Source organism: Rana temporaria, chromosome 11, assembly GCF_905171775.1.
Source record: "Rana temporaria chromosome 11, aRanTem1.1, whole genome shotgun sequence".
In the NCBI taxonomy this organism is placed as follows: domain Eukaryota; kingdom Metazoa; phylum Chordata; class Amphibia; order Anura; family Ranidae; genus Rana; species Rana temporaria.
In genome coordinates, this window is record NC_053499.1 from 128,718,832 (window position 1) to 128,746,828 (window position 27,997).

At 44.8% G+C, this 27,997-nt stretch overlaps 1 protein-coding gene across 2 annotated transcripts; it reads left to right on the plus strand.

The window, feature by feature from the left end:
* Positions 1–6,433: 6,433 nt before the first annotated feature.
* Positions 6,434–27,258, plus strand: LOC120917662 (inactive hydroxysteroid dehydrogenase-like protein 1). 2 transcript variants are annotated; one of them, XM_040329117.1, is made up of 5 exons: positions 6,434–6,502; positions 11,994–12,252; positions 14,552–14,997; positions 23,444–23,671; positions 27,016–27,258. In XM_040329117.1, exons 2-5 carry the CDS (start codon positions 11,994–11,996, stop codon positions 27,118–27,120), a joined length of 1,038 nt encoding a protein of 345 aa, XP_040185051.1. In that variant the 5' UTR covers positions 6,434–6,502; the 3' UTR covers positions 27,121–27,258. The 2 variants fall into 2 exon arrangements, with proteins under 2 accessions (XP_040185051.1, XP_040185049.1); XM_040329115.1 differs by lacking the exon at positions 6,434–6,502 and having other exon boundaries at positions 11,861–12,252.
* The last annotated feature ends 739 nt before the right edge of the window (positions 27,259–27,997 follow it).

Here is a 27,997-nt window from a genome sequence, read left to right on the forward strand (position 1 = left end):
GACACACCCATTGCCACGCCCCATTAAAGGAGAATTGTACAAAAAACTAAATTTGTTAAACCCACAAGTGTTTTTTTTTTTTTTACCACTACCATTCCTTTATTTTGGCTTTTGGAATGTCCAAATGCAGCAATTTAGAAATTGGATGAAAGGTTTAGCTCTGGGAAACACTTTTTGGTAGATAAAAAGTTCATTTTATATACATCTATATAGATCAGACCAAAATGAGGGACAAATTAGGAGGAATGAGGGACAGAGGGACATTGCTCCAAATCAGGGACATTCCCTCGAAATCAGGGACAGTTGGGAGCTATGCATTTATATTTTTCCTTTTTATAATTATCATTGATATTATTGGCTCTATTCACTTTCCTTTACCAAGTATTGTATGTATTTTCCTCTTCTTTTCTTATTATTACTATCACGATCATAGGTTATGTTTAAAGAGGAACTTCAGTCTGCTCACATAATTTGTAATAAAAATATCTTTGCCATTCTGAAACCTCCCTCCAACCACTTTGCATATTATTTTATATATACTGTAATTCTGTACTTGCCAAATATGCTGCAGAACTCTACCTCCAGTAAGTCCGGCTGCAACCATTTTAACTGTGGGCAGCTTAACCTTGCCTGTTCACTTCCTGTATTTACAGACACACAGAGACACACCTCAAACTCTGCAGCTCTCATTGGCCCTTGTATGACTCATCCCTCCTCCCTTCCTGGCAAACTGTCTCTCTCTCAGATATGTGCATGATGTAATAAGCCTTGCTACTAGTTGCTACTAGTTACTAACATCCACCATATCACCCTGCTGTTAGACCTCCATATATGACTTTAAGAGACAATGAACAGTCATTTGCGTTGTTTTTTTTATTAGCATTAGTTGGTGGACTACTGATCCCAGCTAGCCCAACTTGCAAATCCTGCACCCGCAGGCCTCATCGATTTGACACAAAACCCCACTGTCTCTCCTCTGGCCTTGCACCCAGCTCCCCTGGCATGCCCCCTCCAGATATCCACTGTGGCTCACTCACCGACCTTCTCCTGTCCTGGGTCCATGTTAAGGACTTAACCAGACATGCGTTCCAATCGCTTTTCCAGCCGCTCTGTTCCAGGACACCTGCTCCATGACCGTGTATGGGTAAGGCTCCCTCCCAGCTCCTGGACTCCTCTGCTGAGGCGCGCACCCCCCCAGATGAGGATGGCCCACCTACTTGCGATCCAGCACTCCATTCTTTACTTCTCCCAGCCAACGACTCCCTTCCAGTGGGCTGGACCTGAGCTTATAAAGGAGGCCTTCCCCCTGCCAATACCAATCGGGGATTGGTCAGGGCTCCCCACATGAGCTCCCTATCACTCCAAACCCCAGTCCTGCCCCCAACGCTGTATCCTGGCCTAGGCCAACAAGGCCCAGGCCTAGGGCAGCACTTTTCAGGGGGGCAGCACGAAAAGCATCCCCGCCAGCTTGCGCTACACTGTTAGTGTTGTGCCAGTCTTATGGGGCAGACCGGGTTGAGAGGAAAATTATATTTACTACATGGACTGCACTATATACTCTGAACTGTATTATATATACTACAGTGACTGTACTATATACTCTGAACTGTATTAAATATACTACATTGACAGCACTATATACTCTGAACCGTATGATGTATACTATACGGGCTGTACTATATACTCTAAACATTATTATATATACTACAGTGACTGCACTATATACTCTGAACTGTATTATATATACTACATTGACAGCACTATATACTCTGAACTGTATGATGTATACTACACTGACTGCACTATATATTGGGGGGTGCTGTAATTCCCTGCGGGGTTGGTTGTATTGTGCTGTCAGTGGGGGGGGGGGGGGAGAGCTGTCAGTGTCGCGAGCCGAGAGGGGGAGGGGGTACTGTCAGCGCCGGTGAGGCTGAGCTGTATTCAATTCATATATCTGTGATGCTATATTCCCTGATCGGTGATGCTATATAACCGGATCTATGAAGATTGCGCGGTCGTGCAAAACAAACTGAACAATTCTGGAAAAAGAACATCAATTGCAGCCTCACTGTGCCCATGAAATGCAGCCACTGTGCCTATCAAATGCTGCCATTGTGCACATCAAATTCCGCTGCCTCTGTGCCCCATCAAATGCAGCCACTGTGCCGCATCAAATCCTGCCATTGTGCCCATTGAATGCCGCCACTGTGCCCATCAAAAGTTTCCACTATGACCCCCCTGCCCGCTCGCTGCTTGCCCAGCACTTACCCTCGGTGGTCAGGCAGCGCGTGACGGCGCCGAGCTGTGGGACCTTGCAGCAGCTCAGACAGCAGCTCCTGTGTCCTCCATGCATCCCCTCCTCCTGCTAGGTGTCCAGTCGCAACGCCTGTCCTTTCAGCCAATCAGGTGACGGGTATCAGACCCACGCTATCTAATTGGTGGAGAGGTGGTTCAGTGTTAGAAAGCTAATATTTATTTGCTTTTCTAACACACTTGGGTGGACTCCGAGCGCAATGCTTTGCACTCCGAGTTCACCTTTTTTGAAGCCTATTAGAGTCTATGGCTCTAATCAGGAGCAAAGGCTGGAGCAACAGCCGTTTTGGAATTTACTATAGGAATGCGCTGCTAAAGCAGCACAATTCCTTATTTACTATAATGCCGAGTGCGCCCAGGAGGGGGCGCATGGTGCGCCTCTATGAACCTGGCGCAGGGCATTTAGAAAGGTAAAAATAAAGTGTTTGGGAGTGAGTTTATTAGGGGGGGATGTGGGGTGATATGGGGAAGAGTAGTGACATGTGTTTGTTTAACATTTACGGGCCGAATTGAAAGTGAAAGTGATTTTTGTGAAAACGAGCCGCTGAAGTACATTTAAACCTGCGGGAGGTTTATTTGTGTACTGCGCATGCGCGAGTCAGAAATTCGGACACTCACTACGCCGGCAAAATATTGGTAAATATCAGGAGGCTATCAGAGGCTATCAGATATCAGAGGCTGTCGGCATGGTACAAGAGATGTCAAGATGGCAGAGGCTGTGGGGATGGTACAGGAGATGTCAAGATGTCATAGGCTGTGGGGATGGTACAGGAGATGTCAAGATGTTAGAGGCTTTGGGCATGGTACAGGAGATGTCAGAGGCTGTGGGCATGGTACAGGAGATGTCAAGATGGCAGAGGCTGTGGGCATGGTACAGGAGATGTTAAGATGGCAGAGGGCACGGTACAGGAGATGTCAAGATGTCAGAGGCTGCGGGCATGGTACACGAGATGTCAGAGGCTGTGGGCATGGTACAGGAGATGTCAGAGGCTGTGGGCATGGTACAGGAGATGTCAGAGGCTGCGGGTATGGTACAGGAGATGTCACAGGCTGCAAGTATGGTACAGGAGATGTCAGAGGCTGTGGGCATGGTACAGGAGATGTCAGAGGCTGCGGGTATGGTACAGGAGTTGTCACAGGCTGCGAGTATGGTACAGGAGATGTCAGAGGCTGTGAGTATGGTACAGGAGATGTCAGAGGCTGCGGGCATGGTACAGGAGATGTCAGAGGCTGCTGGCATGGTACAGGAGATGTCAGAGGCTGCAGGCATGGTACAGGAGATGGTTAGTGCCTGAGGACATGATACTAAAGCTGGTAAGATATGTAGACATGATACAGGAGATGGTCAGAGACTGCAGACATGGTGCAAGAGATCAATGAATCCTCACCAGTGCCCATCAAATGCAGCCTCAATGTGCCCATCAATTCAGCCTCTGTGCCAGTCCATTCAGCCTCACTGTGCCCATCATTTCAGCCTTAACGTGCCCATAATTACAGCCTGACTGTGTCCATAATCGCAGCCTCACCGTGCCCATAATCGCAGTCTCTCTGTGCCCATAATAGCAGCCTCATTGTGCTCATAATCGCAGCCTCACCGTGCCCATAATCGCAGCCTCAATACAGCCATTTGCCATTGCCTGGATTACACACAGCACTGCAGCAGGCATCTCCCGTGTCTTGGAGCTCAACGTGAAAACTCCTGCCCTCCTCCTAGATCAGCTTGTGTGATAGACGCATTGTTCTGTCTATCACACAAGCAGATCCAGGAGGAGGGCGGGACTTTTTTCACAGCGCGGTCAAACTTTTCACCCTGAGCTCTAAGACACACAGTGAGTGAGAGATGCCTGCTGTGTGTGACATGAGGGGGAGGAGGAGGAGTGAGGGGAGCGCTGCAGACACAGCTAAACCCAAAGCAGCCCCCAGGCAGGCAGCCAGCCCGGCCCTGCCCATCACAGATTCCCCCATCACAGATTTCCCCTATCACAGAGCCCGCAATCACAGACTCCCCCATAACAGATCCCCCATCACAGACTTGTCTTCATCACAGAGTGCCCCATCACAGACCCTCCACCCATAACAGATCCCCCATCACAGATTCCCTCCAACACAAAGCCCCCCTATCACATACTCCCCCCTATCACAGATCTCCCCAATCAGAGCCCCCATCACAGACACCCATCCCGAAGCCCTCATACCAGATTCCCCATAATAGACTTCCCCATCAAAGATCCCCCAACACAAAGCCCCCCATAACAGATCCCCCATCACAGATCCCCAACACAAAGCCCCCATCACAGAGCCCCCATCACAGAGCCCCCATCCCAGACTCCCCCTATCACAAAGCCCCCATCACAGATCCCCAACACACAGCCCTCCAGCAGTATTACACTGCCCCTTCCATAACAACACAGCACTCCCCCTCCCCTATGCTACCTTAATCACACAAGACACGAAGCATGACAGGTCCGGAGAAAGGGCAAGACTTTTCAAGTGAAAGACAGGTGATTGATTGCTGGGACCGTCCCACTGCCTAGTAACCAATCGCCTATTTCTTAACTCAAAAAGTCTTGCCCTTTGTCCGGATCTGTCATGTGGGAATGCTGCGATGTTAAAGGGGAAATTAGCAGGACGGGGAAATTACCCTGGCGGCCATATCCAGCCTGCGGGCTATAGTTTTAGGACCCCTGTGTTAGATAATAATAATAATTCCTATCTCTCCCTTATTACACCATTCAATATCTTCCTTTCTTACCCCCTTTGCATACCTAATAGTAAAGACTGAAATAAGGTCAGTATTACATGCTGTTTCTGGGATTGGGTTACAAAGAAACAATTCAAACAACAAGAGATTATACTGGGCAAACTAATTCAAAGTCAGGGTAAACTTACAGTTTGGAATTTGATATTAGAGGAAATAACACAAACAAGAATAAACAAATATTTGCCTGAGAAAGATGATTATGAGGACATAAATGCGTATTTATGGAGCTGTAGAAACAGATAAAACAATAAAAAGGAAGAAGCTCAGTCCTAAGGGGTAGTTCCACCCCCATTAGATCAGGTAAACAAGTTAACTTTTCAGATACACAATTACACCAGGATCCTCCAGACAGAAAAAGAAAAAATGAATTTTTCAGGTGAGGTTGACATTTAGAAATCAGGAGATTAAGTGATTCATCTTTTACAGTCATATTAATAAACAGCGGCTTTTTTGGCTGTGAACGGTAACTTGTGTTGACTGTGTAATGGGATTATCATTAATTGGATTATCATAACAACAGAATGGCAACAACACAAGGCAAAAGCTATTACTATGACTGTAAAATATCAATTATCTCTCCACCAGCACTATGTTTGCTGACACTGCTCCTCCTGGCAACTCAGTGACACCTCCAGTCAGCACATCCAGCATGAATATAGGGAAGAGCAGGTGCTCGCTGTAAGCTTCTCCATGGGAATGCCCATAAATTGGGCTTCTGCCTGGGGTGGAGTTACAGCCAGCATAAAAAGAAAATGCTGCCACGGATCCGAACTTTACCAAGTGATCCATGCACCAGGTTCTCTAGGGGATTCCATTTGTTTTTTTTTTTAAATACTGTATGTTGTGGGACATCTTTAATGGAGTGAAACATTATTTTAAAGATTGCTCATTTAGGCAGCATACCCTTAGTGTATTTAATAGACTAATGGGTGCCAAATATGTATTTTTTCTCTATTACTATATTTTTTTTCACAGTCACTGTACAAATGGGTAACCTCTGCAGATGTTTGTCCACAGAAACTTGTTATTGGTTGACTTTACCTGTACGTTTCACTAATTGATTTTAATTAAACATATAGCCATTTTTTGATTCACTATGTATTTGTTGTCATGCCTTTACATTTTCTATTACATTTTATATCTGCAAAAAGTTGTTGAGGTTCTCGTGATTAATCTTCTAAAAAATGTTATCTCTTCTTATCACACAAGTGCAGAATACCTGTTTTTCCAGCTGCCAGATACAGTATGTATTCTTTGAAAGGTTTGATTTATGTGGTGCTAATACATACAGTATGACATGTTGTAACACCTCCTTTATCTCCTCCTTCAGTCTCTGCCCCTTTTCCTTATATCCCAGGTACTTTTCGATAAAAGCATATTTACTCCAGCTCCTTACTGAACCCTACTTGACAAAATTCTATCTTTCAGGTATTTACTGTTACTATAGAATCTTTATATAGTCATTCTTTTATCATTTTACAATGCAGTACATTTTACAATGCCGTCTGATCACTCAGTCAACAAATCATTCAAACTAGTGAAACAAGTTATCAATTTGTATATCAGAACTATGGTAAGTTGCGAAGACCTTTATAACATTTTTTATTTTTTCTAGAAACTATTTTTATCTCTCTTAATATGTAAAAATATCCATGAACTTTTTATAAAATATATACTATCTGCAATATTAATAAGTTTAAGATTTTTTTGTGAAATTATCTTTAAGTCCTGTTGATTTTAAGGCAATACATGTTGAGTTATTCTCTCAAAGCATTTTTTTGGGGGGGCAGTATGTTTACAAATGATTTTTATTGACATTTCCTATGGTAGTTTGTTTTGTTGTTAGTACGATATGCTGTTTTGTGTGTGTCTATATGTATATATTTTTTTTACAAACCAGGATTGCTCTTTTATTGAAAATAAATGTGATACAAGAATATAATAAGCAACATACCAACACGAAGCAGTAGTAAAAATGTCATCAGATACAGGCAGGTCACACTTCTGATACAATTGTACATTGGGATCCTCAAATCTCACCAACCAAAAAGAAAGGCAGATGCATTTAGACTGATAACCATGGTTGCCAGATCTTGTGATATTTTTTAGGACAATTCCTACTAATATATGTTAATTTATACATAGGTAACATTGCGTTAATGCCAGATTCCCACGAGTCTAGAGAGGAGGAGGCACGCCTATAAAGAATTTCCTTTTTTACATATTACAATAGATAGGAAACCAGTAACTTGGTGGGCCAGATTCTCAAAGAGATACATATACGATACGACGGTGTATCCCCTGATACACCGTCGTATCTCTGAGTTAGGCCGGTCGTATCTATGCGACTGATTCATAGAATCAGTTACGCATAGATATGCCTAAGATCCGACAGGTGTAACTGTGTTACACCATCGGATCTTAACTGCAATTTTAAAATGGTCGCTGGGGGCGTTCTCGCTGATTTACGGCGACGATATGTAAATCAGCGAGATACGCCAATTCATGAACGTACGCGGGCCCGACGCAGTCACTTTACGTCGTTTATGTAAGCGTTTTCCCGGCGTATACTTACCCCTGCTTCTATGAGGCGCAGCAAATGTTAAGTATGGCCGTCGTTCCCGCGTCAATTTTTTTTTTTTACGTCGTTTGCGTACGTCGATTCACAAAAGCGCTGGACGCAAGTTACGCTCACGCCGAAACCAATGACGTCCTAGCGACGTCACTGGGAGCAATGCACGCCGGGAAAATTCGCGGACGGCGCAAGCGCATTTAAATTGGCGCGGGGACGCGCCTGATTTAAATACTACACTCCCCCTAGCCGCGGAATTTGAATTCCGCCGGGGGATTTAAGATCCGCCGCCGCAAGTTTGGAGGTAAGTGTTTTGTGAATTACCCACTTGCCTCTAAAACTTGCGGCAGCGGATCGTAAATCAGATAGATTACGCGGATCTAAAGATCCGCTGATCTATCTGAATCTGGCCCGGTATATCTAGGTCTCTGTTTATCATCCTGTATACCCAGGCGGGCCAGAGACACAGGAGGGACGATTTCAGACGTATATTAATAAGGTCAAAAACCTTCGTCCAGAACTGAGCCACTAGTCTAGGACAGGTCTAGAACATATGGAAGAATGTACCAATAGAGGAGTGACACTGAGTACATTCAGGGACCTATTTGGGTAGATTTGATGCAATCTGTGGGGTGTGTATGTCTATATATTTAGACTAAGAAAATATGAAAAGCCTCTAATTTTGGAGTTTTGAGGCAATGAAAAATGTGAAAAAATGTACTTTTATATAAGAAATTTTATTTAAGACATATAAACATTATAGAAAAAAAGTCTAAGAAAAATCCAATATGTTGAAGATATTATGCAAATATTAAAACATTACATATAATATGAAATAAAAGTTTTAATTCCCACTACTTATAGTGACCACCAATAGATGAACCAATGGTTACGAGCAGAGGGACCACCGACGCGTTTCAAGTACTAATTAATAGAATCTTCCTCAGGGATATTGTACCACTTAGGCCCCTTTCACACTGAGTATAATCCATTCCAGGAGAATGCTCGTAATACAAAGTACTCGCATATCAAAGCGAGTTTCCCCATTAAAGTCAATGGAAACGAAAATAATTTGTTCCACATTGACTTCAATGGCATGCAATACCGCATTCGGCCAGTCCTCTGGCCTTTCCATGCATTTCCGAACGGTGCCGATCAGCTGCAATCGGCACCGTTCAGCTTGTTCTCTTGACTGTCCTGGGCTTAACCCTGAAATGCTGCTTGTGTTCTGTCCACCCGAGCTGGTCTGTGAGCAAGAGTTGAGATGAGGTGCGTCCCTAACCCCAGCGGCTGCATCCGTCACCTGGCCTCAAGTGACCTGTCAGTTTGATCAGCTGCAGGGTGTAGTCCACAGACTCGAGACACAGCAATCTAAGCAGACCCAAGTGATGCAATTCCTGCAAGGTTTGGCCTCCCGCGTTGAACAGCTTCAGGCCTCTTTTGGATCCCAGGTTCAACAACCTCAATCGCAGCCAGCAGTTGTACCTACTCCAGTTATGGCCCCTACCACAAATTTGTTGCATCTACCAGCTCCTTCTTGTTTCTCTGGTGACTGCAAGGCCTGCAGGGGGTTCCATAGTCAGTGCACCATCCATTTTGAGCTGCAGCTTCAAAACGTTTCCCCTGATTGAGCAAGAGTAGCCTATATTATCTCCTTCCTGACCAACGAGGCTTTAGCCTGGGCTGCTCCTCTGTTGGAGAAAAATAATCCAGTGGTTTGCAGCTTCTCTAAAGCTTCTCTAACTTCCTGAAACTGTTTCTGAATTTTTTTTAAGGAACCAAGTCATGTCTCTTCCGTGGCCGGTGACCTTTTACATCTCTGCCAAGAGTCTTCTTCAGTGGGACAGTATCCACTTCACTTTCGCATTTTAACTGCTGAGCTGAGCAGTAATAATGAGGCCTTGGTTGCAACCTTTTTACAAAGCCTCTCTGACAGAGTGAAGGATGAGTTGGCAGGAAGAACCATTCCCTTAGGTCTGCATAATATTATCTCCCTTTGCAATCAGATTGATATTAGCTTCCAGGAGAGGACGCTAGAGAAAAGGTGTCTGTACTCCATGGCTCTTAGTCAGCCCAATCTCCCCTCTCATCGATGCATGGCGCATTTCTCACCAGCTGTGGAACCTAGGTTACCCCCTGAAGAGCTTGTTAGGTGCAGAACTCTGGGCTTGTTTTTCTACTGTGTGGTAATTTTTAGGGACACCTGCTCTCTCCGTCCGGGGAAACGCAGGTCTAATACATCTGGAAGGTCGCGTATAGGACCCAGGAAAATCTCCTTCATCACCCCGTCTCCTTCTTTATGTGCTCCTCCATGTCAACGCTTCCCCTCATTCGGCCTTCATGGATTCCAGAGCCGCTGGCAATTTCATGGACTGGGGAACTGTGTCTTCCATGAAAATTCCCCTTTCACCTCTCACCAGTCCGCTGGTGGTCTCGGTGATTGCTGGCACTGTTCTTCCCTGGGGGGCCCATCCGCTTCCAGACCCTCCCTGTCAAGATGTCCATAGGGGTACTCCACCAGGAGTGGATATCCTTTTTCGTGCTACCGAAAGCCTCAACCCCCATTGTATTGGGCCTTGCTTGGTTACAGCTCCATTCTCCACACATTGATTGGACTATTGGGCAGATCCTGGCTTGGGGTCCCTATTGTTTCTCTTCCCACTCAAGGTTACCTCAAAGGTGATAATTCCTGTGGTCACTTCATCAGTATGTCCTGCTCTTCCTGCTTCATATAGTGAGTTCTGGGATGTATTCTGCCATTAATCGGATGAGGTTCTTCCTCCTCACAGACTTTTTGACTGTGCCATTTACCTTGTTCCCGGAGCAACTCGGCCCAGGCCATGTCTGAGTATGTTGCGTAAACTCTTAAGAGGGGGTTCATTTGGAAACCCTCATCCCCTGCGGGAGCAGGGCTCTTTATTGTAGCCAAGAAGGATGGGACCTTAAGACCCTGCATTGACTATCGAGGTTTAAACGCCCTGACGATCAAAACCCGATAACCCTTACCCTTAATACCTTAAAGCGGGAGTTCACCCATTTCTAAAAAAAAAATTTTTCTTCCCCTAGATTCCTGCTCGTTCGGTCTAGGGGAATCGGCTATTTGTATTAATATATGAGCCGTACTTACCCGTTTTCGAGCTGCATCTTCTTCCGTCGCTTCCGGGTATGGGTCTTCGGGAGCGGGCGTTCCTTCTTGATTGACATTCTTCCGAGAGGCTTCCGACGGTCGCATCCATCGCGTCACTCGTAGCCGAAAGAAGCCGAACGTCGGTGCGGCTCTATACTGCGCCTGCGCACCGACGTTCGGCTTCTTTCGGAAAATCGTGACGCGATGGATGCGACCGTCGGAAGCCTCTCGGAAGAATGTCAATCAAGAAGGAACGCCCATTCCCGAAGCCCATACCCAGAAGCGACGGAGAGGATGCAGCTCGAAAACGGGTAAGTACTGCACATATTTTAATACAAATAGCCGATTCCCCTAGAGAAAACGAGCAGGAAGCTAAGGGGAAAAAGTGCCCTCTAAGGGTGAACCCCCGCTTTAACTGTCTTACACCGTCGTATCTTAGGCTGCATATTTACTCTGGCCGCTAGGTGGCGCGTCCGTATAGTTACGCGATGAATATGCTAATTAGGTAGATACGCCGATTCAGAAACAGACGCTCGGCCGGCGCATTTTTTTACGTCGTTTACGTTAGGCTTTTTTCGGCGTAAAGTTACCCCTGCTATATGAGGCGTAGCCAATGTTAAGTATGGACTTTGTTCCTCTCTGTTAAAAAAAAAAAGTATGGACTTCGTTCCCGCGTCGCGTTTCACGTCTAAAGAAATGACAACTTGCGGCGTAATTTCGAGCATGCGCACTGGGATTTTTTCACGAACGGCGCATGCGCCGTTCGTAAAATAAATCACATACGTGGTGTTACAGTGAATTTTAATAAAACACGCCCACATCATCCCCATTTGAATTAGGCGGGCTTACGCCGACACACATACGTTACGCCGCCGTAACATGGTAACATTTAATTCTTTGTGTGTTATTAGTTTAAGCAGACTGTGATTGTCTATTGTTGTGACTTGGATGAAGATCAGATCACATTTTATGACCAATTTGTGCAGAAATCCATATCATTCCAAAACGGTTCACATACTTTTTATTGCAACTGTATTTCTCTCATGGCACATCCTCTTTTTTGTCAGTTCATTGCCTTATAATGTTGGCATGAAAGTAAATCATTAAATGCCTATGTTTTTCATCATGTGCTAGAAACACAATTACTGTAATAGGATTTTTTGCTGTAGGAGACAATAAAGTTCTAGTAGAATTTTTCCTTTAAATATTTCATATTTCAGATGGAAGGACTTGGCTTCAGTGGAATGATGGACATAGTAAATGAGGTGTATAAGATCCCTGTGTTGATATCCAAGGGCATGTTCCAGCTCTATTCCAGTCACATGGAGATCCTGGCTGTAGTTGGAGGGTGTTTCATCATATGGAATGTTTCCAGATTTCTTCACTTCTGGTATTCAATGATACAACAATATGCCATTCCTTGCTTTCTAAGCAGGACCAAGCATATCAGACAGTATGGAGAATGGGCTATAGTTACCGGTGAGTGAGAAGATCTGAATCATAAAAGCCCCCCGTTAATGCCATTAAGAAAAATGGCACGCTCAGTGCGCCTGCGCCGTTGGCGCTCGTCTCAATTGTAAATATCTCCTAAAGCGTGCAGGTTTAGGAGATATTTTCAGCATCTACAGGTAAGGCTTAATGTAGGCTTACCTGTAGGTGCAAGATGTGTGGTTGGGTTTACAACCACTTTAAAGTGATTGTAAATGATCACCTTGTAAAACAACCCATTCGGTTTAAAATAGAAATGAAAGGTAAAACATTTGAGTATAGATATAAAACAACATTATAAATATCTTGTATTCCCTTTTTTATAAGTGATCACATTCCCTCTGTTCACAGCTGCATAAGAGCTGGCGGGAAGAAAAGCATCAGCACACTGAGCTTCCTAGTGACTGGCTGTGCAGGGGAGATGTGTAAGGACAAGTCTGATCATTGGAGGAGAGCAGGCTGAGTTCCCAGCATAGCTATATAACTGACCATGGTGTGCTCTCCTGCCTAGTGTGATCAGTTTTTAATAGAAAAGCAGAGGGACTGGCAGGAACAACAGGGATTTCACTTAAAATAAGCAATACAAAAGAGAAAGGGATACTTTTTCATACAAGTACATGGTACAGCAGGCACATTTAACCTTACAGTGCAGGCACAGCCCCACTACAAGGGAGGACTTTTTCGTTTTCTAAAATGTAACTTTATTAAACATACATTTTCCTATTCTACTACCTTAAGGATGTCTTTTCAGGGTAGCATCAGTGTGTCCAGCATGACGTTTTTGTTTATTCCTTCATAATAACCACTTGGCGCCCGCGCCATAGCCGAATGACAGCTACAGTGCGGACCCCAAATGCCGGGTGGACGTCCTCCCCTTCGCACGCTCCCCGCACGCAGGGCCGATCCGCCCTATAGGCTCACTATGCAAGCCGCTTAGAGCCCCGCAAAGCTGCGGAGGGCCCCCCAAATTACTAGAGGCCCAGCCTGGTGAGAAGTCATTTTCGGCCCCTCTTCTTAACTCGCTGGCTGCATGGGAGAAGAGGTAAGAAGCCAGAGCATCCCCCGCTTCCCACTTTAATGTAAGATGTCATTTCCGACAGCAGAACACCCCCTCCCCCGCTTCTCAACTTTAATCTTTAATGTGACATATCACTGTCGGCAGCACCCCCCCCCCCCCCACCCGCCTCTCAACTTTAATGTGACTTGTCATTTTGCTTAGGGCCCCAGGGAGGTCAGGATCGGCACTGCCCGCATGCACCACGCTTTGATTACCCGGGTCACTGAGACTCGGGTGATCACGGATCCGAGTAAGGGGCCATTCCCGGCCCCTTACCACGTGATCAGCTGTCAGCCAATGACATATGATCACGTGATGTAAACAAAAGCCGGTAATCGTTTTTTTTCCTCCTCACGTTGACAGCGCGTGGAGAAAAAGAAGCCGATCACCGGCTTATGTGAAAGAGACATCGGTCCCAAGAGGAAGGTGACACATCTGCCTCTTGTGCCGCCAGTACCCCCTGCTAGTGCCACCTGCAATTGCCCACAGTGCCCACCAGTGCCACATATCAATGCCCAAGAGTGCCACCTATCAATGCCCACAAGTGCCACCTATCAATGCCCACCAGTGCCACCTATCAATGCCTCCTCAGTACCATCTATCAATGCCTCCTCAGTGCCACCTAGCAATGCTACCTATCAGTGCCCAATATTGCCACCCATCAGTGCAAATCACTGCCACCCATCAGTGCCCATCACTGCCAGCTATCAGTGGCACCTATCAATTCCTCTTTTAGTGCCACTTCTCAGTGCTCACCAGTGCCACCCATCAGTGCCACCTCTCAGTGCCCACCAGTGCCGCCTTATCGATGCCCACCAGTGCCGCCTTATCGATGCCCACCAGTGCCGCCTTATCGGTGCCCATCATTGCAGCCCATCGGTGCCCATCAGCGCAGCCCATTGGTGCAGCCTCATCAGCATACATCAATGAAAGAGAAAAATTACCTGTTTGCAAACTTTTATATAAAAAAATATAATTTTTTTTTTAACAAAAAAATGCAGAGGTGATCAAATACCACCAAAAAACAGCTCTATTTGTGGCAAAAAAATGACAAAAATTTCATTTGGGTATAGTGTTGTATGACCGCGCAATTGTCATTCAAAGTGCATCAGCGCTGAAAGCTGAAAATTGGTCTGGGCAGGAGGGGGGTTTAAGTGCCCAGTAAGCAAGTGGTTAAACTACAGCTTAACACAGCCTATAAAAATCACTTTAGTTCATAATTTCTTTCCACAGGAGCCACAGAAGGCATTGGTAAAGCATACGCGGAGGAATTGGCAAGTCATGGTATGAACATCATCTTGATCAGTCGCAACCCTGAGAAGCTGAAGAAAGTATCTGAAGCCATCGCTGCGACTTACAAAGTAAAAACTCGCTTCGTAGTGGCTGATTTCAGCCTGGGACGTGAAGTCTATCCGCATATTAAGGAGGCTCTGAGAAATGTAGAAGTGGGTATTTTAGTTAACAATGTTGGCGTGTTCTATGAGTATCCACAGATCACCACAGAAGTTCCAGAAGACAAACTATGGGAAATGATTAATGTCAACATTGCCGCAGCTGTCATGATGGTTCACATAGTTCTCCCAGGGATGGTACAGAGGAAGAGAGGAGCCATTGTCAATGTGTCCTCTGCAACTTCTTGCAAACCCACCCCTCTGATGAACATGTATGCATCTTCCAAGGTAACGTATCTACCTGACTAACTGTGAACACACTGCTAGAAAAGAAGTATAACTTACATTTAGAACCTTAACTTTACTACTTCAATACTGGGCATTTTCACCCCCTTCCTGCCCAGGCCAGTTTTCAGCTTTCAGCGCTGTCACATTTTGAATGACAATTCTGCGCTCATGCAACTCTGTACCCAAATGAATTTTTTTATAATTTTCTTCCCACAAATAGAGGTTTCTTTTAGTGGTATTTAGTCACTGCTGTTTTTTTTTTTTTTTTTTGCTTAACCACTTTAAAACCGCATGACGTCATATGACGTCCAAAAAGGGGATCTGTTATCCCGGGTGGACGTCATATGACGTCCTGTACTTTGTGTGGGGATATCTGAATAATGCCAGCAGCTAGAGGCATCATTCAGATATAATTTTCTTCCGGCGGCGATCCTGCGCACCGTAAGAATGATCATAGCGGCAGTTCCGCCGCTTGATCATTCTTATATGCGGCACGAGGGGAGATCCCCCCCTCCCGCCGCCATCTGGTGCTTCTCCGGGCTCTCCCATGCCATCGGGTGCCCGGAGAGATGATCGCCATCCGCCGGATGTGAAGTAAACAAACCGCGATTGCGGCTAGTAAGAATGAGATTTGTGAATTTTTTTTCACAATCTCATTCTTTCCAGCCCATCAATTGTCACCACTGTGCCATGCCAAACGCAGCCACTGTGCCATGCCATCAATTGTTACCACTGTGCCCACATCAATTGTCGCCACTGTGCCCACATCAATTGTCGCCACTGTGCCCACATCAATTGTCCCCTATGGACGGGCCGCCACTGCTGATAAGGCTGCACTGATAGGCACCGATAGGCCGCACTAATGAGGCTGCTTAATGGGCGCCAATATGCAGCACTGATGGGCACTGATAGGTGGCACTGATAGGCAGTACTGATGAGCACTGAAAGGCGGCACTGATGGTCACTGATAGGTGGCACTAATGGGCACTGGTAGGTGGCACTGATGGGCACTGATAGGTGTCACTTATGGGAAATGATTGGTGACATGGATAGGCGGCACTGATGGGGTGACATAATGGGCACTGATTGTCACTGAAAGGCAGCACTGATTCTCATCACCAATGATAACAAATTGGCATCACTGATGGACACAAATTGGCATCACTCATGGGTAAAGTGTGGCATCACAAATGTACACAGAGTGGTATCACTGATGGGTAGGCATAGGCCGAACACCCCCGAGTTCGGTTTGCACCAGAATACTGCGAACAGGCAAAAAGTTCTAGCGAACATGCAAACCCTATTAACCACTTGCTTACTGGGCACTTAAACACCCCTCCTGCCCAGACCAATTTTCAGCTTTCAGCGCTGTCACACTTTGAATTACAATTGCGTGGTCCTGCAATGCTGTACCCAAATGAAATGTATTTTTTTTTTCACACAAATAGAGCTTTTTTTGGTGGTATTTAACCACTTACGAACCATCCGCCGCAGGAATACGTTGGCTGTTTAAATAGGAATACCGTTGTTATGGTACTAGCGATCATAACCCCGGGATCCTCTTCTTCAGCGGCAGTCCTCTTTCAGATAAAAGTGGTCTCTGCGACGTGTACACCGCAAGATCACTTTAATCGGCATCGGGCCCCCCCTCCCGCCGCTCTCCTGTGCCCTCCACCGCTTACCGGAGCCGTCAGCAGCCGTGGAGACGATACGGTCGTGTCCCTGCCTGGGTATGGAAATGAGCGAGGGGAAGATGGCCCCCACCCATCTCCATATCAGTGCAGGGTGGAAACGACGTCAAAATGTCACTTCCGCCCAATGCTCTTTTTTTTTATTGCTTTTTAATCTAAATATGAGATCTGAGGTCTTTTTTACTTGTAAACACCAAGTCTCAGAACGAGGCTTAAGTGGTTAATCACTACTGGGGTTTTTATTTTTTGCTAAATAAAAAAAAAGACGGAAAATGTAGAATTTTTTTTTTCATAGTGTGTTATAAAATTTTGCAAACAGGTAATTTTTCTCCTTCATTGATATGCGCTGATGAGGTTGCACTGGTGGCCACTGATAGGCTGCACTGATATGTACAGATAAGGTGGCACTGAGAGGCACAGATAAGGCGGCACTGATGGCCACTGATAAGACGGCACTGATGAGTTGGCATTGATGGGCCCTGATATGTGGCACTGATGTGTGGCACTGATGGGCACTGATAGGTGTCAATGATAGGTAGCACTGATAGATGGCACTGATGGGCACTGATAGGTGGCACTGATGGGCAGCACTGGTGATGAGGCACTGATTGGTGACATTGATAGGTGGCACTGTTGGCACTGGTAGGTGGCGCTGGTGGGCACTGGTAGGCGGCACTGTTATGCACTGGTAGGTGACACTGACAGGTGGCACTGGTGGACACAGATGACTCCACTGCTGCTCTACTTGATCGGGATCGATGTCCCTCTGACAGCCGCCGGTGATCGGGGACAAGAGACTCTTCCTAACAACCCTGGCCATTGGTTGTTGGGGTCTGTGGGAGGGGTGCTTATCGGAATCTGGAAGCCCCATTTAACCCAATGTGAATGGGTATCGGGTGCATTTTACCCCTACACATTCACCCAAAAAAGTGTCAAAAAGTAAAAACCACAACAGACAGTTTTTAACAATTCCTCTATTAAAAAAATAAGCAAAAAGTGTCCCGCGATGATCTGATCATCTTCAATTATGCCACCCGATGGACCCGAAAAAAAGAAAAATGAAAAACTCTGCCTCCATGGGAGGTCTTTTCGCTTTGACAGCTGTTATATAGGCAAGGAGGGGGCCACACGCTGATGTAACCAGATGACCCCATCCCCTTCTGACGTCACATGATGTCAGAAGGGGGCTTGGTCACTCGGCTAAATCACAGAGTGGCCCTGCCCTTGCCTATATAACAGCTGTCAAAGCGAAGAGACGGCAGTCGCCAGGAGGCCTCCTATCGAGGCAGAGCTTTTTATTTTTTTTCTATTTTTCGTCGGGCGGCATGATTGATGATATATGGACATCGCGGGACCACTTCAGATCCGCACTATAGTCGAAAGATAGCTACAGCGTGGACCTGAATTGCCGGGAGGACGTCCACCCGTGCTTGAGTGGCCTGCGTGTCCCCTGCAGGGAGCGCACAGCACTCTCTGTGATCAGTGAGTCAATGAGACTTTTTTGAAAATCCTGGAGTTCTGTTTTAAGAGATGGTTTTCAGTCCCCAGGATCCTTGGGAGTAGTAAGTGGCTGGAAGGAGGGAGTTCCAGATAGTGTAACCCTCAGTGACCTTGAGGACTCTACTTCCCTGTGCAAACTTGTGGTGCATGGGCTTCCTTATTCTTCAAAGCCTGCAAAAGGACCAGAGAATATGTAGCCTCAATAATAAAAATCATTATTGGTTGGCAACCCTCCTTGACCACCGTTACAGGGAGAAAGTCTCGGGACTCATCCTACCCTCACAGAGGGGGCACAAGATAAAGTATCTTGAGGACACCTTAAAGAGGAGTTTATGTAATGCCTTTCCAGACTCTGGTAGGTTACAATCTCATTGAAAAGCTAGTCTTGAGGCTTCCATTGCTCAAAGGAGGAGCGGCGTAGAAAGGGTCGCCTCAGTGATGCATTTCAAAAATGTTTTAGTCCTCAGCGTTTAGGGCTGTCTGCTTCAAGATTCCATCAGCAGCGTCTGCATCATATGGTGGAAGATTATCTAGGGGTGAAAACAGACATGGATAACTTTCCAGTAGATGATCCACTGGGTTTTTGGGTAATTAGAACAGACCACTGGCCAGCTATTAAGCCCCTGATGCTTTTTGGTGATTATGTGTTATTGGGATCTTGAATCTCTGCAAGACTGTCTAGGCTGCCTAGATTTTTGGGTGTTGATTTTATCGGAAAGTAATTTTTTGGTATAGATTTTATGGGCACAATTAACACCCAGGGACCAATTTTTCCGCACCTGTTTGACAGGTGCATCAAATTTCTATTTATTACAGCAAGGCCAATTCTTGCTTTCATCAAGAGTACCTCTATAGGGTTACAGTGTGAAGGCACCACCAACACCCAGGGACCAATTTTTCTGCAACTGTTTGACAGGGGCAACACTTTTTTTTTTTTACAGCAAGGCCAATTCTTGCTTTCATCAAGAGTACCTCTAGAAGGTTACACGGTGAAGACGCCACCAACACCCAAAGACCTATTTTTCCACAACTGTGTAGCAATGGCATCAAATTGATTTTTTTACAGCAAGGCAAATTCTTGCTTTCATTAAAAGTACCTCTAGGAGGTTACGGGGTAAAGGCACCACCAACACCCAAAGACCAAGTTTTCCATAACCATGTGATAGTGGCATCAAATTTCAGTTTTGACAGCAAGGCCAATTCTTGCTTTCATCAAGAGTACCTCTAGAAGGTTACAGTGTGAAGGCACCACCAACACTCAAAGCCCTATGTAGAAGAGTGTCCCAGAGAGAGACGGAAAAAGTCCTGTTCAGGGTTTATATCTCTCCCAGGCTCCTCTCATACACATTCAGGGATCTCTGATCCATGATCCAGTTTGGGTCTTGGTCCTCTCCCCCAGACTAATTTAAACTCACCTGAGACAGACAGCCAGTGCTCTTAGGCTGCATTCACACCTAGGCGTAGGCGATTTGCGGCGGTTTTTACCGCGACAAATTGTGGCGTTTTCCCCCGCGATTTGGCGCGACAAAATGCAGTGTTTTTCCCTGCAGTTTTGTACAGGTCATTGGCATCAATGTAAAACGCCCAAGCCGCCCGATTCGCGCGTCAAAAAAGGGTCCGGGACTTGTTTGAAATTCAGGCGTTCGGCGTTCTTTCGGCGTTTTGCGTTGGAGATGTGAACCATCTCCATAGAGAATAATGTTATTTTTCCCCTCTAGCGTCTTTGAGCATCGCGCTTCAGGCGACAAAACGCTCAGGTGTGAATGCAGCCTTAGTCTGGGAACCTCAGACAGCTTCTATCTAGGAGAGCAACAGGTTGGTAAAAGCTATTAAGCTGTGTATGTGGAAGCTGACAAGCTGTAGGCATGCTCAGCCTTGTAGTTATGATCTGGAAATATTGTATAGTTTGTGCCGAGAGATGGCTAGGTTTTTGTTTGGCTACTTTTGTTCCTATTTGTTTTTGGAACACTGTACAGCACCTGTATATAGACTTGTATATATCACAAATAAACACTGCACTGTTTGTCACTACCTCACTGGATTTGGTATCTGTGCCTGAAAGACTGCTCATCCCAGGGAGCTTTGTACCTACTACCTGTCCCCCAGGTTACACCTATTTTTCCTCAACTGTTTGACCAACGCATCAAATTATTATTATTTTTTTTCACACTAAGGCCAATTCTTGCTTTCATCAAGAGTACTTCTAGACGGTTACGGGGTAAATGCACTGCCAACGTCCAAAGACCAAGTTTTCCACAACTGTGAAACAGGGGCATCTACTTTCTATTTATTACAGCAAGGCCAATTCTTGCTCTCATCAAGAGTACCTCTATAGGGTTACAGTGTGAAGGCACCACCAACACCCAAAGACCAATTTTTCTGCAACTGTTTGACAGGGGCATCAAATTTCCCTTTTTTTTTTACAGCAATGCCAATTCTTGCTTTTAAAAGCACTTTAACCACTTAAGACCTGGACCTTTTCTGCAGGTAAAGGACCTGGCCAGTTTTTGCGATTCAGCAGTGTGTTGCTTTAACTGACAATTGCGTGGTCGTGCGATGTGGCTCCCAAACAAAATTGGCGTCCTTTTTTTTCCCACAAATAGAGCTTTCTTTTGGTGGTATTTGATCACCTTTGCGTTTTTTATTTTTTGCGCTATAAACAAAAATAGAGCGTACATTTTGAAAAAATATCTATATTTTTAACTTTTTGCTATAATAAATACCCCCAAAAAAGATATCAATTTTTTTTCTCAGTTTAGGCTGATACGTATTCTTCTACATATTTTTAGTAAAAAAAATCGCAATAAGCGTTTAACGATTGGTTTGCGTAAAATTTATAGCGTTTACAAAATAGGGGATAGTTTTATGGCATTTGTATTAATATTTTTTTTTTTACTACAATTGGCGGTGATCAGCGATTTTTTTTTTCGTGACTGCGACATTATGACAGACACATCGGACAATTTTGACACATTTTTGGGACCATTGTCATTTTCACAGCAAAAAATGCTATAAAAATGCATTGTTTACTGTGAAAATGACAATTACAGTTTAGGAGTTAACCACTAGGGGGCGCTGTAGGGGTTATGTGTGACCTCATATGTTTTTCTAAAGCCCCATACGCACCATCAGGTTTTCTGCAGATTTTTGTCTTCAGAAACCTTAAGAGTTTCAATTTGTATGCAATCAGGCAGGCCCTTGTACTACATGGTTTTGGTAAATCTGAAGACAAAAATCTGCAGATAATCTGATGGTGTGTATGGGGCTTAACTGTAGGGGGGCGGGGCTGGACGTGTGACGTCATTGATCGTGTTTCCCTATAACAGGGAACACACGATCAATGAAGCTGCTACTGTGAAGAACGGGGAAGGTGTGTTTACACACACCTCTCCCCGTTCTTCAGCTCCTGTGACTGATCGCGAAAACACAGGCGGCGATCGGGTCCGCGGGTCCCGCGGCCACAGTCGCGGAGCTTCGGACCGGGTTGCGGGCGCGCGACACCCACGGCTGGGCACTTAAAGGGGACGTACGGGTACGTGTCTGTGCCCAGCCATCAAGGGCGGATCCAGAGTCTAGTCTCGGGAGGGGCACTGCCAGAAAATAAGGTGTTGCTTACAGAACTCAATTAGGTGTCCGATGTGTCGAATGTTGCAGTACCGTTTAAAAAATCAATGATAGCCGCCATTACTAGTAAAAAAAAAATATATAAATGCCATAAATCTATCCCATAGTTTGTAGACGATTGTCAGGGACTGCAGACGTGGTACAAGGGATGGTCAGAGACTGCAGACATGGTACAAGAGATGGTCAGAGACTGTAGACATGGTACAAGAGATGGTCAGAGACTGCAGACATGGTACAAGAGATGGTCAGAGACTGAAGACATGGTACAAGAGATCAATGCAGCCTCATCAGTGCCCATCATTGCAGCCTCACTGTACATATGAATGCAGCCCCACTGTATATATGAACGCAGCCCCACTTTTGTATATTAATGCAGCCCCACTTTTGTATATAAATGCAGCCCCACTTTTGTATATAAATGCAGCCCCACTTTGTATATTAATGCAGCCCCACTTTTGTATATTAATGCAGCCCCACTTTTGTATATAAATGCAGCCCCACTTTTGTATATAAATGCAGTCCCACTTGTGTATATAAATGCAGCCCCACTTTTGTATATTAATGCAGCCCCACTTTTGTATATAAATTCAGCCCCACTTTTGTATATAAATGCAGTCCCACTTTTGTATATAAATGCAGCCCCACTTTTGTATATAAATGCAGCCCCACTTTTGTATATAAATGCAGCCCCACTTTGTATATTAATGCAGCCCCACTTTTGTATATAAATGCAGCCCAACTTTTGTATATAAACGCAGCCCCACTTTTGTATATAAATGCAGTCCCACTTTTGAATATAAATGCAGCCCCACTTTTGTCTATGAATGCAGCCCCACTTTTGTCTATGAATGCAGTCCCACTTTTGTCTATGAATGTAGTCCCACTTTTGTCTATGAATGCAGTCCCACGTTTGTCTATGAATGCAGTCCCACTTTTGTCTATGAATGCAGCCCCACTTTGTATATTAATGCAGCCCCACTTTTGTATATGAATGCAGTCCCACTGTGCATGGCACTCACCATGGCATTGCCTCGATCACACACAGCAGGTATCTCCTCTCCCGACGTGTGTCATGGAACAAACAGGAGCTGTAGGTCTGTGTTCGGCAGGGCAGTGTGCTCTAGCAAGGTCCCCCCCTAGACGGGCTTGTGTGATAGACAAAAAACTGATTCAATCAGTGTTCCATCTCCATCTACTATCACACGAGTAGGTCTAGCACAGGCAGCACAGCCGAACACAGACCCAGCTCTCACACACAGCGAGAGATGCCCGGTGAGAGAGTGAGAGACTCTGGGAATTGCCCTGTTGCCCCCCCTGGATCCGCCGTTGCCAGCCGTGCCATTCTCCCGACATAGAAGCTTTCTGGTCATTCTCCCTACTACCCAGAGACAGAAGGTTAATCCAGCTTTGATACAGACAGCAATAAAAACATGACAGAACTCATAACCCTTCCCTTTCCTGCACTTAAAAAATAAATAATGTTATTGCTATTTATTCATTGTATTTTAATGGAATGCACCCGTTTTCTTTTTGTATTTGTCATACCTGCCATTGAGTATAAGTATTATTTATACAATGTATACCAAATCATGTTAATTTAATTAATTTAGACTGATGTTCTCTCTTTACAGTCTTTTATGGATGGGTTTTCTCAAACTCTACATTACGAATATGCTTCCAAGGGAATCTTTATTCAGAGCTTGGTCACATATTTTGTAAAGACCAATATGACAGATTTTAGTACATTCTTGAAGACAAAGCCATTACTTGTTCTTGACGCTAAGGATTATGTTCGTCAAGCAGTAAAAACCATTGGAATATCACAGAGAACAGCAGGACACTTGTCTCACTCTATCCAGGTAAGGATAATAGAAAGTACAAGTACCAGGAAAGGTTCCTCCAGTGCCCAAGGCAAAGATGTAGAACTGCTCTCCACTCCACTGGGCCACGCTGCTAATGCATGATGTAGAATATTAAGCCAAAAGGCAAATATGGAAAAAAGGGGACAAAGGGATTTTTCCTGCTGTTGTCAGAAGCATTACAGCCAAGTAAAATGAAAATACTTTATTGCATATTTTATATTTTTAAACAGTATACAAAAAGGTTTAAAAGCAAAAAAATTTAAAGTAACCCATAAATATAGCAAAATCTACAGATCAAATATACGGTTAGCCAATACACAACATGTTTTGAGGTTGGCCTGCTTCTTCAGGAGTTCAAATGGGAAAATCCTATAACAACAAAATAGTGAATCAAATAACAACAAAATAGCAAATCAAATCATACAGTATAAGCAAATAAATGATAATATTCCTAAGCCCTTTTATTGTCTGTTTCCAGCTCATGTATATCTCACATTTGGGGTGAGTGCCTTGGTGATTATCATAGCCAATCGAGATATACATGAGATGGAAACAGGCCATAAAAGGGCTCACGAATATTATCATTTGTTTTCTTATACTATATGATTTGATTTGCTATTTTGTTGTTATAGATTTGACTCCTTTCCCATTTGAACTCCTAAAGAAGCTGGCCAACCGCAAAACATGTTGAGTATTGGCTAACTGTATATTCCATCTGTAGATTTTGCTATATTCATCTTTTTTACTTATAACACCAACCTACCTATCTCAGATACTCCGTCGTATCTCTCAGAGTATCTATGCGGCTGATTCATAGAATCAGTTACGCATAGATAGCCCTTAGATCCGACAGGTGTAATTGTTTTACACTGTCGGATCTTAGGATGCAATACCGCGGCCGCCGCTGGGGGGAGTTTGCGTCGTAAACCAGCGTCGGGTATGCAAATTAGGAGTTACGACGATCCACGACGTTTTTTCGCGTTCGCTACGTCGCTGCTAGTCTAGTTTCCCGTCGCAAAGTTAGTCGTCGTTTTTGGTGCCCTAACTTTACACAGCACACGTATGTGCTGTATAAAGTATGGCCGTCGTTCCCGCGTCGAAATTTGAAAATTTTTCCTTCTTGCTTAAGACGTCCGGGAATACGGAAGTACGCTACGCACGTCGCCGTTCGAAAAAATGACGTCACTTCGCGCAAAGCATGGTGGGAATTATGAAACGGACCATGCGCAGCAGGTCCGGCGTGGGAGCGCGCCTAATTTAAATGGCACACGCCCATTTAAATTATGCGGGCTTACGCCGGAGGCCGCCAGTGTAGGTTTTCATTGCAAGTGCTTTGTGAATCAGGCACTTGCGATGAAAACTTGCGGCGGTGTAACGTATCTACGATACGTTACGCCGACGCACTTCTACGTGAATCTGGCCCAAAGTATTTTGATTTTACTTGGCTGTAGTGCTTCTGACGGTACCAGAAAAAATCCTTTTGTCCTCTTTTTTTCTGTATTTGTCTTTTGGCTTAGTATACTAATTTAGGATGTAGGTACCTTTTCATTAATTGTGTAAGAGCAAGAGCAATGAAATACTTTCATGTTGCAGAATAGGTGTACTGCCATGTGCCTATTCTTTGACCCGTTGCTCCGGTTGGCCATGGTTGGCATTGACTGTGCACTGCACATGCGTGACCAAACGCTTGCTTTCTAGCAGGTAGTTGTGCATGCACAGTGTGTTTTTCATGTCAGCTTTGAGTAGACGAGCTTGAAAATGAGCATGTTGGAGCAATGTGTGACAGCAGTAGCCCACTGTTGGCCAGCCACTGATCTGGTGTATGGACAAGTCTGATCATTGGAAGAGAGCACACTGAGTTCCCAGCACAGATAGAGAACTAATCACACTGTGCTTGAGTTTGTAGTATGATCGGGTTTTAATTGAAGAGCAAATGGACTGACAGGAACACCAGGAATTTCACACAAAGGAAACAATAAAAAGAGAACAGGATACTTTTTCATAAAAGTACATGGTACAACAGGCATAATATATCAGGAATATGAAATGTTGGGTTTACATATGCTTTAACTGTGTATTTAGCTTTTTGTCTAGAGTTCAGCTTTAGGTATCAAAGAGTTTAAAGCGGAGTTTCCGCGGCCAATCGTTTTTTGTTTTTTTTTGTGCATACAATGAGCTTTTAGATCACAAGTAGGTACTCACTTGTTCGGTGACAAAGATCATCCCCTGTCCGTTTTCTTAGATAAGATAAAGTTATAAAACCCCAATGCTGGCATTTCCCATTTTGCTTGTGGGCATTGTGAAGCCCACAAGCACTGACTTCCTGGAAGCAGTGAATGCAAGGCTCCCGGAATTCACTGCTCCTTCCTGCACATGAGCAGTGTTTATGGCGACCTGGGCCATAAACTTCCTGGTTGCTATCACAACGGGCAATGTCATTGAAAGTGCACGCCCTGTTGTGATGGCATTCGCTGGACGGCGTTCCGCATTGTCTCCTGGGAAGCATGACACCATCCTCCCAGGAGACATTGCGGCGCTTGGGAAGAGTGGAGACGCCTAATCCCGCGGGATAAAACCCCGGAAGTCAAACTTTAAACAGCAAATTCACGGTATTGTAAACACCTAAAAAAAAAATATTTGGCTTATGTAGATGTATGTGGTGTGATGATCAGCATGATATAGTGTTGTAATTTAGGGTGAACCTCCACTTAAAGGATGGGTTCACACTAGTGTGAATTGGAATGCGGGTTTCCCCGTATCCAATTCACATATCAGGAGATTGTGACTGGCTCTCTATGGAGCTGGTTCACACATCTCCGGAGCGGCTCTGGTGTAAGTTCCACAGGATTCCTGTGCTTCTTTTGGTCCGTTTCAGGTCCGAATTCAGTCAAAAATTGGCATGAAATGGTGAATGGGGATGCAATGGCCGCTCTGTGCAGCGTTGTGAACCCAGCCTAAGGGCCCTTTCACACTTATACGATTTTGGACTGCAAAATCGTATGACAAGTCATTCTCCATTATTTTCAATGACTACCATTCATACTGGCACGACTTTAAGTAGTGCCGACTTCAAAGTAGTCCATGCATTAGTTTGGTCCGATTTTGATGCCACTTACACAGGCATTTATTGAAATTGCGGCCGCGAATCGCGGCAAAATCGCGGTAAAATCGCGGCCGCGAAATCGCGGTAAAATCGTGTGACTTTGAAGTCGTACAAGTGTGAAAGGGGGCTTAGACTTTACTTCAGATGCCCATGCAAACAATAAAAAATAGATGAGCTTGCATTGCTCAGGAGAAGCGGTTCTAGTAGAAGATTAATTTTTTTTACTTTTTTCCCACAGTTTTCATTGACTTATTTTATTCCGGAATGGCTCTGGGTTTGCATATTTACCTTTCTCTGCAACACCTTTCGCAAAGAGAAGAATCTCAAAACGGTGACATTATAAAAATCCACCACTCACAATTTTTTCTACTGTTGAATATGTTAAAGATTTGCAGGAGTGACATTGTTCTATCTATCTATCTATCTATCTATCTATCTATCTATCTATCTATCTATCTATCTATCTATCTATCTATCTATCTATCTATCTGCTTTAATTACACAAATTATATTACATTTTTTTTATAATTATGTGTATTATTATTATTGACTCTATATACTTTCTGTTACCAAGTATTGCATGTATTTTCCTCTTCTTTTGTTGTTTGGAGATGAGGCTTTATCCAACATATTGCCTGAGGGTACTAATATTATCCCCAGGAGAGCTCACTCTTGGGCCAGTGCTCTTGCACCTAGTTTTTATAAATCCACCCATGAACAATCTACGACCTGGTTACACTTCAAGGCTAACTATAAGTGTTGTATAATGGAATTCCCCTGTTGCCCACACATTATTGGGGGTTGACGTGGTTTTATCTAGCAGTAATATCAAAGTCTTTAACCACTTAAGGACCGCCGCGCGACTATATACGTCGACAGAATGGCACGGCTGGGCACCTGGACGTGTATATATACGTCCTCTTTAAGAGCCCAGCCGTGGGTCGCGAGCGTACGCTGGTGGCGCGCTCGTGACCCGGTCCGAAGCTCCGTGGCCACGGGACCCGCGGACCCAATCGCCGTGGGTGTCCCACAATCGGGGCACAGGAGCTGAAGAAAGGGGAGAGGTGAGTGTAAACAAACCTTCCCCGTTCTTCTCTGTGGCAGTGTCAGTGATCGCTTGTTCCCTGATATAGGGAACGACGATCACTGACATCACACGTCCAGCCCTGCTGGACACATGAGGTCACACTTAACCCCTACAGCGCCCCCTAGTGGTTAAC

What these genes read in the sequence shown, in the direction of transcription:
- LOC120917662 (XM_040329117.1), top strand. Translation starts at nt 11,994, where the DNA reads ATGGAAGGACTTGGCTTCAGTGGAATGATGGACATAGTAAATGAGGTG. An exon ending in AGAATGGGCTATAGTTACCG is followed by an intron (nt 12,253 to 14,551) that starts GTGAGTGAGAAG and finishes TTCTTTCCACAG; the next exon opens with GAGCCACAGAAGGCATTGGT. An exon ending in ACTTGTCTCACTCTATCCAG is followed by an intron (nt 23,672 to 27,015) that starts GTAAGGATAATA and finishes TTTTTCCCACAG; the next exon opens with TTTTCATTGACTTATTTTAT.